We start from the raw sequence: 13,994 nt of genomic DNA, 5'->3' as shown, positions 1-13,994 counted from the left end.
AGGTTTTGTCCATTCAGTTAAAAATGAACACCTGATAGCAATAAACGTCTGCCCAGTCCATTTCGTGAGTGTTGCGTCATCACCTGATTCATTTTAAACACAGAGACACGCGTTCTGGATAACGAAATTTGTCTTCAGGCGAGAGGTTACAGGGAAATCGATCTTTTAATGGCTTCTACTCCATGTTGTAAATTGGGTTTCTCTCAGAGTGGAATCTTAGTTGTTCTTAAGACATTAAACTTTTGTGAAAATCATGAAAAATGTTGGCGCTGGTTGGCAACTTTTTAAAAAACGCTGGCGGGGAAAGACTTAATGTTATGCGTTGATTTGGTGTAGCTTGAGTGCTGTCAGTTTGACCTCTTCACAAGCTTGTGGCGGGCCTGCAAAGCACTATGAGTAGTGATCTTAATTTACTTGTCTTACCATGAACATTTAAAAAGGTATATAATTATTATTACTATATAGTTAGAAAAATACAGCTACAGTGCAGTATACATATGAATTGTGATATTTTAGCATTTCTCATGTTGTCTTCATAGGATGAAATGCTTCATTGTTTTTCTCACTTCATTAAATCCCTTTGGATAAAAGTGTATGTGTCACTTTCCTCCAGTAAGGAAGATGAGGAGTCGAGGATACAAATAACATTAAAGTTTTACTGAGGTTTAAACACAATGACATGGCATACACAAGGACGTAACATTAACAATAACCGACAAAGGAAGGAACTGAACAGGGAGTATAAATACACAAAGTGATGAGGGAGCTAAACAGGTGCAGGTGGGAGCAAACTAATCAAGACAAATGAAGACGGGTACAGTCAATACGAGACAAAGTGTGACATAACGCCTCCCTTGAATAGGCGCGTCCTTGCGTCGTGATGACAAAAGGAAGGAGAATATGATAGGAAGGGAGGAGTCCGACGTAGACGTTGGGGTGCAGGTGAGAGGCATAGCCGAAATAGCGGAAGTCCGTGTTGTAGGAAGGATGTCGACCTCAGACGGTCCCGAAGGAACCCAGTGGAGCCTCCGGGCAGACAGGCCGCGGTGATGAGGGAATGGTGAGGCAAGGTGCAGGTGACGGGTGTCCAAGCTGTGGTGGCGTAGTGGGACCAGAGATCTGAGGCGTGGATGGGAGCTCTCTTTCAGGCCACGCTGGTGTAGGAGAGGTCCGAGGTGAGGCAGATGGGTCGCACAGAGCTAGCAACGGAGGAAGAGCCAAGGAGCATGACGACAACAGGGGTGCCGACGGATCCAGCACAGGAGGAGGAATCAGGGTACAGGACGATTATATACTTTTTCACAGATGCTGTGACAAAAGCAAGCAGGACACAGAATCTGCAATGACAGACAGCATGAAGGGGGAAAGCAGAAGTACCAGAAGTGGATATTCACTAAAGAAACCGTTGCCTCTATTTACTTATAAGTGATTTTACGTGGTTTGTTTAATAAAATCAGTTTTTTTACTAATTTCTTGCATTTTTCTTACATTTATTCACAGACAGGGTAAAAGATGAAATATCGCAGAAATATGAAAGTAATACCACAAGACTATTACAGGAATACTGCATGAATATTACATTAGAGAATCATGTGGTAAATACCACAGAAATATGAAATTAATACAACACAATCCCACAAGAATACTGCAGGAATATTACATACTTTACAACTAAATTCTGTGGTAAATACAGCATAAATATGAAAGTAATACCACAACATTACTGCAGGAATATTACAACAAAATCATATGGTAAAGTGTCCCAAAAAACAACATAATACTATACAAATACCACACAAGTTTGTGTGGTACCTGTGATGTTTTATCACATGAAATACCAAAGGATTACCACAGAACATTTTTGTAATGGAAGTTCAGGGGCCTCCCATGTTAAAAAAAGGAGTTCCTGCACATAAAGCTGTCAATTGTTGTAAACTTTTCTAAACTTTAAGCAAGCTATGACAATACTCGCATTTATATCAGTGACGCGTGCGCAGCTGGAACGTATAGCTTGACGCGACATTTGCTCACAGTAGGCTACACACATCTTGTTTTAGAAAGACAAGAAAGAGACGAAGGTGCAAGTAAAGAGCAACAAGACCTCCTCAAAACAGACTCCATGATCATCACATCACCCGATAGCACCATTTATATTTATAATCTGCTTATTTAAAGATCTTATATACAGTAGGGTTGTGACAATTAATCTTGCAAATGCGCGTTTTCTCAATCAATGAATTTGAATGAATTACAGTGAAATGCCGCCACATTCAAAAGCCATAGGGCGCTTTTGTGCAGAAACTCCATTTGTGCCACAGAAGAAGTATCATTACAAACACTACTCCAGGAAATATCTAGAGGCATATTTATATCGCTGTTCTTCAGATTGTTTCAGGTATTTTCATGATAATAGAGAATATTTTGAATGATTGTGTTTGACGAGTGTTGCTTTTTTAAATGCTCGTTATAAACGAGTCAAACTCTTAGTGATTTAACATTGATAAGGACTTCCTTCTGATCACGGATCCGTAGTACACGCAGAAGCTGTGCATGAAACACTGAATCAGAGCCTTACGATTCAGAATCGATTTTAGACAGGTCTTTTTAATGGGAACGCTATGCATCGATGCACATCCCTAATATACAGGTATGTTCCCTGTCTGCTTTGTGTGTATTCATACTTGTTCGTTTTACAATACTATGCATACTCTATATCTCCAATAGCCTACAAAATAAATGACAAGATTCTGTCTATAAGAAAGATCTTTAGTGCATTTTCACTTTAACACTAACTTACTATATTTTTAAAACTGTGATGATATGTCCCCTTAATACCCCCTTACACACTGTAAAAATTTTTAACTATTATCTAACTACAACCCCAAATCAGGAAAAGTTGGGACACTGTAGAAATTGTGAGTAAAAAAGTAATGGAATAATTTACAAATCTCATAAACTTATATTTTATTCACAATAGAATATAAATAACATTTCAAATGTTGAAAGTGATACATTTTAAAATGTCATGCCAAATATTGGCTCATTTTGGATTTCATGAGAGCTACACATTCTAAAAAAAAGTTGGGACAGGTAGCAATAAGAGGCCAGAAAAGTTAAATGTACATATAAGGAACAGCTGGAGGAGGACCAATGTTTAGGAATAGGAATGTTGTCCCATTCTTGTCTAAAACAGGCTTCTAGTTGCTCAACTGTCTTAGGTCTTCTTTGTTGCATCTTCCTCTTTATGATGAGCCGAATGTTTTCTGTGGGTGACAGATCTGGACTGCAGGCTGGCCATTTCAGTACTCAGATCCTTCTTCTACGTAGCCATGATGTTGTAATTGATGAAGTATGTTGTCTGGCATTGTCATGTTTGAATATGCAAGGTCTTCCCTGAAAGAGACAACGTTTGCATTGGAGCATATGTATCTAGAACTTGGATAAACCTTTCAGCATTGATGGTGCCTTTCCAGATGTGTAAGCTGCCCATGCCACACGCACTCATGCAACTCCAAACCATCAGAGATGCAGGCTTCTGAAATGAGCGCTAATAACAACTTGGGATGTCCTTGTCCTCTTTAGTCCGGATGAAATGGCGTCCCAGTTTTCCAAAAAGATCTTCAAATTTTGATTCGTTGGACCACAGAACAGTTTTCAACTTTGCCAAAGTCCATTTTAAATGTGCCTTGGTCCAGAGAAAACACCTGCGCTTCTGGGTCATGTTTAGATATGGCTTCTTGTTTGACCTATAGAGTTTAAGCTGGCAACAGTGAATGACACGGTGGATTGTGTGCACTGACAATGTTTTCTGGAAGTATTCCAGAGCCCATGTTGTGATTTCCATTACAGTAGCATTCCTGTATGTGATGCAGTGCCGTCTAAGAGCCCGAAGATCACGGGCATCAAGTATGGTTTTCCGGCCTTGACCCTTACGCACAGAGATTGTTCCAGATTCTCAGAATCTTTGAACGATATTATGCACTGTAGATGATGATAACTTCAAACTCTTTGCAATTTTTCTCTGAGAAACTCAGAAAACTATTATTTGCTGCAGCATTGGGGGAATTGGTGATTCTCTGCCCATCTTGACCTCTGACAGACACTGCCACTCTGAGAGGCTCTTTTTATACCCAATCATGTTGCTAATTGACCTAATAAGTTGCAAATTGGTCGTTCAACTGTTCCTTATATGTACATTTAAATTTTCATGCCTCTTATTGCTACCTGTCCCAACTTTTTTTGGAATGTGTAGCTCTCATGAAATCCAAAATGAGCCAATATTTGGCATGACATTTCAAAATGTAAAAGTTGGGACACTGTAGAAATTGTGAGTAAAAAAAGTAATGGAATAATTTACAAATCTCATAAACTTATATTTTATTCACAATAGAATATAAATAACATTTCAAATGTTGAAAGTGATACATTTTGAAATGTCATGCCAAATATTGGCTCATTTTGGATTTCATGAGAGCTACACATTCTAAAAAAAGTTGGGACAGGTAGCAATAAGAGGCCAGAAAAGTTAAATGTACATATAAGGAACAGCTGGAGGAGGACTAATGTTTAGGAATAGGAATGTTGTCCCATTCTTGTTTAAAACAGGCTTCTAGTTGCTCAACTGTTAGGTCTTCTTTGTTGCATCTTCCTCTTTATGATGCGCCGAATGTTTTCTGTGGGTGACAGATCTGGACTGCAGGCTGGCCATTTCAGTACTCAGATCCTTCTTCTACGTAGCCATGATGTTGTAATTGATGAAGTATGTGGTCTGGCATTGTAATGTTGGAATATGCAAGGTCTTCCCTGAAAGATTGGAGCATTGGAGCATATGTATCTAGAACTTGGATAAACCTTTCAGCATTGATGGTGCCTTTCCAGATATGTAAGCTGCCCATGCCACACGCACTCATGCAACCCCAAACCATCAGAGATGCAGGCTTCTGAAATGAGCGCTAATAACAACTTGGGATGTCCTTGTCCTCTTTAGTCCGGATGAAATGGCGTCCCAGTTTTCCAAAAAGATCTTCAAATTTTGATTCGTTGGACCACAGAACAGTTTTCCACTTTGCCAAAGTCCATTTTAAATGAGCCTTGGTCCAGAGAAAACACCTGCGCTTCTGGGTCATGTTTAGATATGGCTTCTTGTTTGACCTATAGAGTTTAAGCTGGCAACAGTGAATGACACGGTGGATTGTGTGCACTGACAATGTTTTCTGGAAGTATTCCAGAGCCCATGTTGTGATTTCCATTACAGTAGCATTCCTGTATGTGATGCAGTGCCGTCTAAGAGCCCGAAGATCACGGGCATCAAGTATGGTTTTCCGGCCTTGACCCTTACGCACAGAGATTGTTCCAGATTCTCAGAATCTTTGAACGATATTATGCACTGTAGATGATGATAACTTCAAACTCTTTGCAATTTTTCTCTGAGAAACTCAGAAAACTATTATTTGCTGCAGCATTGGGGGAATTGGTGATTCTCTGCCCATCTTGACCTCTGACAGACACTGCCACTCTGAGAGGCTCTTTTTATACCCAATCATGTTGCCAATTGACCTAATAAGTTGCAAATTGGTCGTTCAACTGTTCCTTATATGTACATTTAAATTTTCATGCCTCTTATTGCTACCTGTCCCAACTTTTTTTGGAATGTGTAGCTCTCATGAAATCCAAAATGAGCCAATATTTGGCATGACATTTCAAAATGTAAAAGTTGGGACACTGTAGAAATTGTGAGTAAAAAAAGTAATGGAATAATTTACAAATCTCATAAACTTATATTTTATTCACAATAGAATATAAATAACATTTCAAATGTTGAAAGTGATACATTTTGAAATGTCATGCCAAATATTGGCTCATTTTGGATTTCATGAGAGCTACACATTCTAAAAAAAGTTGGGACAGGTAGCAATAAGAGGCCAGAAAAGTTAAATGTACATATAAGGAACAGCTGGAGGAGGACCAATGTTTAGGAATAGGAATGTTGTCCCATTCTTGTTTAAAACAGGCTTCTAGTTGCTCAACTGTTAGGTCTTCTTTGTTGCATCTTCCTCTTTATGATGCGCCGAATGTTTTCTGTGGGTGACAGATCTGGACTGCAGGCTGGCCATTTCAGTACTCAGATCCTTCTTCTACGTAGCCATGATGTTGTAATTGATGAAGTATGTGGTCTGGCATTGTAATGTTGGAATATGCAAGGTCTTCCCTGAAAGATTGGAGCATTGGAGCATATGTATCTAGAACTTGGATAAACCTTTCAGCATTGATGGTGCCTTTCCAGATATGTAAGCTGCCCATGCCACACGCACTCATGCAACCCCAAACCATCAGACATGCAGGCTTCTGAAATGAGCGCTAATAACAACTTGGGATGTCCTTGTCCTCTTTAGTCCGGATGAAATGGCGTCCCAGTTTTCCAAAAAGATCTTCAAATTTTGATTCGTCGGACCACAGAACAGTTTTCCACTTTGCCAAAGTCCATTTTAAATGAGCCTTGGTCCAGAGAAAACACCTGCGCTTCTGGGTCATGTTTAGATATGGCTTTTTGTTTGACCTATAGAGTTTTAGCTGGCAACAGTGAATGACACGGTGGATTGTGTTCACTGACAATGTTTTCTGGAAGTATTCCAGAGCCCATGTTGTGATTTCCATTACAGTAGCATTCCTGTATGTGATGCAGTGCCGTCTAAGAGCCCGAAGATCACGTGCATCAAGTATGGTTTTCCGGCCTTGACCCTTACGCACAGAGATTGTTCTAGATTCTTAGAATCTTTGAACGATATTATGCACTGTAGATGATGATAACTTCAAACTCTTTGCAATTTTTCTCTGAGAAACTCAGAAAACTATTTTTTGCTGCAGCATTGGGGGAATTGGTGATTCTCTGCCCATCTTGACCTCTGACAGACACTGCCACTCTGAGAGACCCAATCATGTTGCCAATTGACCTAATAAGTTGCAAATTGGTCGTTCAACTGTTCCTTATATGTACATTTAAATTTTCTTGCCTCTTATTGCTACCTGTCCAAACTTTTTTGGGGTGTAGGACCAAAAAAATTTCAACCAATCATAGATCTCGGTCCGAACGGACGTTGCTTTTTTGTCCCTCACCCGTAAGTGTAATTTGAATGCCACCGCACAGCCTGTCCACGCAGACACCATACGTCATCGGCGCGTTCACATGCGCTCACCTCCTGCCTGTAAACAGAGGGAGAATGGCAAACTTTCCTGCTGAATTGACAACCTGCACAGGAGCCGCAATATAGACATATTTTAAAACAACAACAGCAAAAACTGCCCAGATCAGCAAAGAGCAAAAACCCAAATTAGCATTGGTAACTTTACTGCTTTACAACGAGATGCAAACAGCTGCAGGAGGCAAAGGGTCTGAAAGGGTTGTTGCACTGTTTATTTTATTTAAGCAATGCAACAGCAATACTAGGTAAATAATAAAAAATAATTATATATATATATATATATATATATATATATATATATATATATATATATATATATATATATATATATATATATATATATATATTCCTCACACCATGCACAAACATTCACTTAAATTGAGGAAATGTGAAGCGCCTTATACGATCAGTCAGCAAACATGGCTGTCAAAATAAAGGTCCTTAAAACTAGGGTTGCCGCGGTGACGTAAATTTCCCACCGGTTAATCAGCGCGTCACAAACCCGGTTATCCCGGTGACACTGGGTGGGAGGGGCTTATAAATGCACATGCAGACATGCACATTTTACTTTCACTAGTTTAACTGTTTAAATGCAGTGCTTGCGTACGCTGCGTTAAATTGTGTATGAATTTGCGTGCAAGAAATGAAAACAAAGTAACTATCAAAAGTCCTTCACAAAAATGGAATTATCTCAGCTTTTCGCTCAAAATTGGGTGTTTTTGAAGAAACCTACACATATTTGAGAGGTGATAAAAAGAGAACTAATGAAGGTAGTTTTTTTTTTAAAGCAGAGGGTCTGTTCTTTCATTAATGTTTTGCCCCAGGGGTGATAAGGGATTTTCTTCTTATGCTCCTAAGTTTGAAACTCTCTCCCAGCTGACATCAGGAAAGCAAATACTTTAGAGACTTTTAAATCTCTTGCTTTCACTTGATTAATCATTTTATTTTCTTGATGTACATTTTTTGTATTTTAATTTGTTGTTTTCTCTGTCAAGCGCGTTGAGAAAGCTATATATTATTAAGAGTGATTTGAAAGAGCAGACTACTCTCGAATTGATCTTGAAAACTGAGCAATGGATGACGTGACAAACAACTGGTTGTCCAGTGAGATTCCGTTCACACAGCTTCTCTGTAAATGCGGTTGTGATGTTGTGTGTATATAACATCATTTTTCTTCACTGCATGTATGTTTGCTTTGGATTCTATCTGTTTGATCCTTGCCACTAATGATCTGCTCGGTCTCTCACCATTAAAATAATATGACTGCCTTGTACGATGCATAATGAATTCTGTTCTATGTAAAATTAAACCTTTCAACTGAGATTTAAGTGCTCATAGTTCTACTGCCTTATGCTGACTATAACTATTTTAAGTTCTCATTCTGTCACTGAACTAGATTTCAAGCTCATTTCATGGTGGTGGTGATGGCGCAGTGGATAAGACACTTGCCTTTGGTGTGAGAGACCTGGGTTCGAATCCACTGTGACACACCATTGTGTCCCTAAACAAGACACTTAACCCATAGTTGCTCCAGAGGTGTGCGACCTCTGACATATATAGCAATTTTAAGTTGCTTTGGGTAAAAGCTAAATGAATTAATAAGAATAAGTAATTTCTGTGATGATTCCTTATTATTGACAATGGGAAGAGAAGGCTATGCATTTTCCTCTTATAAAACATTTTGTGACCTCCCATAAGGATTGAGAATTATTTATTGAATCGTTATTTAATTGGATTTAAACAAACTCTCCTGTCTGCCTGGGAAATAACATATTTGGGATACGTGGCCAGTATAACTGTTGATCACCCGAGCCCGGGTCTCACTTCGGCATCACGATTTGTCCATAGCTTTCTTGACACAGACGGCCTGTAGACAACAATGCCATTTTTCCCTTCGATATCACAGATTGGCTTCCTTTAACGCTTCGGCTGAGGTGTTATTGCATGTTGAGGTAGGGGTGGCGAGAGCCTGATGTTGAGTGAGATACGTTTCCACCTCCAATGGTGCTTGGAGTACCTTCACTATGGAGGGATAAATCATAAAGGAGGAGATCCCTATCTGCATGAGCTTCTTTCTGGATAAGTTCGTTTCTCGTCTTTGAGTGGCGGTCTGATTACTGTAGTCCGGGTAGAAGTGGAGCTGATTGCCTTTATGTGAAATTATGTGAGCGCGAGCTCCTTTAAGGATATTATTCTGTCTTGAAAACGTAGCAGTTTAAAAATCAGTGTTTGCGCGCCCTTTCTTTTGCTATCGCCGGTGCAAATTCGATGTGCTCTTTCTATTTCCAACATACTGTTTTGAAGAGCCGGAATCCATATCGGCAGCTGAGCTTGTAGATAACCCACAGGATCGTTTCCTTCTTCCCCTTCTTTAAGGCCGACAAGATGCAAGTTGCTCTGTCGGCTCTTATCCTCCAGCCTCACCATCTTGTCTTGTAGCGTAACCAGGGCATGTTTGACTTTGACCGAGTCTTGTTTCACTTTTTGGACCGCAGATTGGATGTTATCGAAATTGTTGCTAATCACATTCATCTCTTTTTCGAGAGAGCCAATTCTTTCTACCATTGGTTGAATCTCCTGCCTGAAAATTTTTCTAACCACTCCGAGCAGGAGCTTTCGCTTGTCAGCCACCATGTTGCGCAGCTTCTCATCGTCAGGGTTTTTCAGATGTTTCTTCTCTGGGGACGATAGTAAAAGTTGCCATTTAGCCATTGCCGGTTAAAGGTTAAATACTGGAGGCAAAAGCGTCAGGTTTGTGTCAAAATTACAACGTAGACGGATGGTTTAATAACGCTGAAGAGAGGAGCTACAGACTCAAGCGGCCTTCTCTGTCAGCAGGTCACATGATCTTAATTTGGCTCTTTTTTGATGTCAAAAGGAAACTTAGGCTCCATTCCCATGGTACCATAATACGGTTGTACAGCTTTTTCCCATTTAGATGCGTTTTCCCTATGTTTTCGCTGATTTCACACTTTACACAAATTCTGCTGCGCTGTCTTTTGCCACCCAGTGCGCATAACCGCAGTCACTTTCGCCAAAAGTGACGTCACGTGCATACCCTCTATACTTAAGCGGGTCTGAGGTTGGTTGCTCGTTCATACAGACAGTGTTGTATTTGTGTCTGTAATTTGCTGTGTAAAAAGGACACTTCAGACTCACACCTGTAAGTAAATATGGTTGTCACTTCCGAAATTTTGCTTTGTGAACGCACCCTTATTATAATAATGTCACTTCTTAATCAACACTATCTAACCAATCACTTCCATTTAGTGCAGAGAGAGAGAGAGAAAATAATTGACAACGCATTTGAGATTCAATTTCAACAAACCACCATCATTTCATCAGCTCATTTGCACCCTAAAATGTGGCAATTTTAACATGCTGTAATAAATTATCTTTATGGTATTTTGAGCTTAAACTTCACATATGTACTCTGGGGACACCAAAGATTCAACTTGTGAAATGTTACATTCAAGCACATTTTTTTGAAGCCTTTCATCCTGTGATAGTTTTGCAGAATGAAGAAAAATATATACTATCCTGACTATTGAATCCTGACTTGAATTCTTTTCTCTTATTTTTTAGCTTGCTAACAGTTAAGTCCAATTTATAGTCGTGCATAATGTCTACGCTGTAGGTTATCTGTAGCCTCCGTGTAGCTCTGCGTAGCCTGACATGCATCTAGCCAAATTTTTAACAGCGCATCAGTTCTACACGGACCACAAGTGCTGTAATTGGTCCACTAGAATCCCTCCCTTCAAGTAAAAAATTAAATCAATGGAATAAGATGAAATTCTCAAAAACATGGTGCCTTTCTTACATTTAAAAGTCAAACTTAAACTTGTGGCAAAATTTTTGCATTATTTGAGCTCAGGGCCGGATTAACCATACGGGCAACTGGGCAATTGCCCAGGGGCCCAAGACCTCTAGAGGGTCCAGGGCAGCAAGGGCACGAGCAAAATACTGTATCTGGTAATCTCTCGCTGGCCGCTTCATATTAAAACTGTCAACACGGGCTTTTGCGCTGCACAGAGAAACTTTGAACGTGAGTTGAGAGCGGTCTCATGTGGATTGACCAATGAAGAGGGGCCCTCTCCTCATTGGTCAGTCCGCATGAGGTGGGTCAAAGGTTCGCAGAGCGTTACGTGACGCAAGGCGATGCTACAACAGAAAAAAATGAGACATGGAGAAGCTAAGTGGGAGCGTGAAGCCCAAATTAAAAAAGGAAAAGGACATCAGAAACGCAGAAAATGTAAAGTATAAACAGTGGTGTAGTCTACGTTATACGCAGGTATCTGCGTGATCCTATCGGCGTATCAAATCAAATTACTTTAGCGGCGCGAAAGTGACTGGGGAGCAGACTGCTGTGGCGCCACAAGAACCCACTGGCGAGTGACAGCAAAGTACCGCGAGAGCGATTCCAGTTATCACAAGGAGAAATCTGCTTTGAATCGCTCTCGTGGTACTTTGACATCACCAAGAGGTCTGCTTAGCGCCAAATGAAGTCGAACCTGCAGTGTAGCTGCTCACGCGACACTGTAAACAAACAGTCCATGTGGAGAATTGAACGAGTGGATGAGTGCTGTAACCGGAGAGTTAACAACGCACATGTGAGTAAACAACATTTAAATCATCAGTCCAGTTTAATACTTTATCTGGAGGTAAGGATCCAAAATGCAATAAAATAAGCCAGTGTTTATGCCATGATGGTTTTTAGCTGCCTTCAGTTCCTCTTCAGCATGTTTGCTTGTGCTGTAGTGTTAAACTTCCCTTCTCTGTGTTCATTTATATATCTACGTTCAAGATGTATATGATCTTAAACTTCTGTGAGGAAATTCATGTCTGCGTTGATGTTCAGTTCAGTCTTGCAAATTATAATTTCCTTCACTTTGGTTTGGGTGTCTATTGTTAGGCTACATGATGGTCTTGTAATAATACTTGTAAACAGTTTATTTAATTTAAATTAACAGTTGAGTAACTTTTGGCCTTGAGTTAGATGTTGATTAACACTAAACCAGTCTAAAAATCAGTCCAGTTTCCCCAGCTGTAAACCTGTTGGCTGTTAAGTCTTTTTTTGTCTTATAATAAACGGACATGTTGATAACACATTCAGTTTATCTGTTTATGAGTACACTTCGGAGATTATACAGATGCTAATGTGTTTTGTTTTGTTTTCATAGCATCATATGTAAGTGAATGTCTTTGATAGGGGACATAGTAGTGCATTTGTATGAGCATTTAAATATTTGTAAATCAAAATACACCCGATGACAGTTAGAATTTGAAGTAATGAGTATATTTACTGTATATTACACTAATATATTCTGTATATGACCATATTATGGTGATCCTGGAGTCATGATGATGGGGCCCTTGAATATTGTTGCCCAGGGTATAACAAAGTGTTAATCTGGCCCTGTTTGAGCTAACTTTGCACCTGTTGTTAGATGTTTTTGATTTTTTAATATGTAGTTAGAACACAAACTTGCTGAACCAGCTCGTATTTTTAACATGCTGAGGTAGAGAACTGCTGTACTTGTATGACTGCAAATAGCAAGTTTCCAATGGAAAATTTATTTTAGTGGATCCTTTAATGAGCTTTTGGAGAAGTGTTCATTTGTCATTGTATTTGTGTTTTTTTTAGGAGTCCCACGAGTGTCTCAGTGTAAATTGACCTTGCCTCTCCGGTTAGTGAGCTACCCCTCTTCACCTAGCAAAAACGCGAAGTACAAGATCACTCTGGACACCAACAAACCTCCCGTCAACCTTAATGAAGTCTTCCCAGGTATAGTACTATGGCTTTATGAGCCAAGTTTTTTTTTTTTTTTAATAAATACATGGTTAATAATTTTATTTCAATCCAGTTAATAAAAAAAAATAAGTTAAATTAAATCTTAAATATATACAGTAGAACAAAATAGTGACAATAATTTCTTATTGCATGACAGATAGCTGGACATAAAAAAAAGAAAAACAACAGTTATTGACATTTTATAATATCAGACAAAAAGCAGGTATGGGTGGAAAATGTGCCAAATGCAGTCTGTAAAGTAACTATTTAACCATAAATGCAAACATATTATTAGATAAAAGTGTATAAGCCTGGTAGTCATAACAACATACTGTTATATTAATCAAATAATTAACCACAATCTTACTGTACATGCGGATGGAGAAGACTGGAGAACAAATCCAAAACGACAAACTCATTGTTTTCATGATCATGTTTGTTGATGTCACGTTTCAGTACTTGGGTTCCCATCTCTTGGATCATGTGTGTGTGTGTAATGAGGTGTGTTGTAAAAAATAAGCTGTACAAGAAATTATGTCTCAGCCACATGTCAGTGCAAAAGTCTTTCGTTTAAAGTGTCCAATTGTCCCCAAAATGTGCAAAATTGTTTACAAAAACAAACACAAATGGTCAGAAAACAAAATGCTCCACTGGTCAAAAGTTTTAAAACACTCACTCGTTCTTTATTTAAACTTTTTTCCATATAACAGAATACTAATACACTCATACAAACTATGGCATAACACAGATGTAATTGTGAGAATTATGTTGTGACTAAAAGCATCCAAAATAAATCAAAACTCTTATATTTTATCATCTGAAGTGCAGTCACCCTTTGCCTAGAAATCGCGAAACCGTATTTTGTGTCATTTTATCAACACTCTAAAAAAGATGTGTTCATTTATACACGTTGTTTGTGTCATGCCATAGTATTTAGCACATTATGTTTCATTTGGTGTTGATTCTGTGTTCAAATAAATAAAAGGGACAACACAAGATTATTA

General features: G+C 39.0%; 1 protein-coding gene across 3 annotated transcripts in view; it reads left to right on the top strand.

Moving 5' to 3' along the window:
* bbs9 (Bardet-Biedl syndrome 9) overlaps window positions 1-13,994 on the top strand; it is a 430,031-nt gene that overhangs the window by 262,537 nt on the left and 153,500 nt on the right. For all 3 annotated transcript variants that reach the window (XR_010537394.2, XM_073811698.1, XM_065274291.2), the window contains one exon: window positions 12,844-12,984. Coding sequence is in view for 2 of the 3 variants with exons in the window: in XM_073811698.1 (XP_073667799.1) it covers window positions 12,844-12,984 (141 nt within the window). In the remaining variant the exon portion in view is untranslated. The remainder of the gene's footprint in view (window positions 1-12,843; window positions 12,985-13,994) is intronic.

The sequence above is a fragment of the Paramisgurnus dabryanus genome, chromosome 13, assembly GCF_030506205.2.
Source record: "Paramisgurnus dabryanus chromosome 13, PD_genome_1.1, whole genome shotgun sequence".
Classification (NCBI taxonomy): Eukaryota; Metazoa; Chordata; class Actinopteri; order Cypriniformes; family Cobitidae; genus Paramisgurnus; species Paramisgurnus dabryanus.
This window is presented reverse-complemented; position numbering and strand designations above follow the sequence as displayed.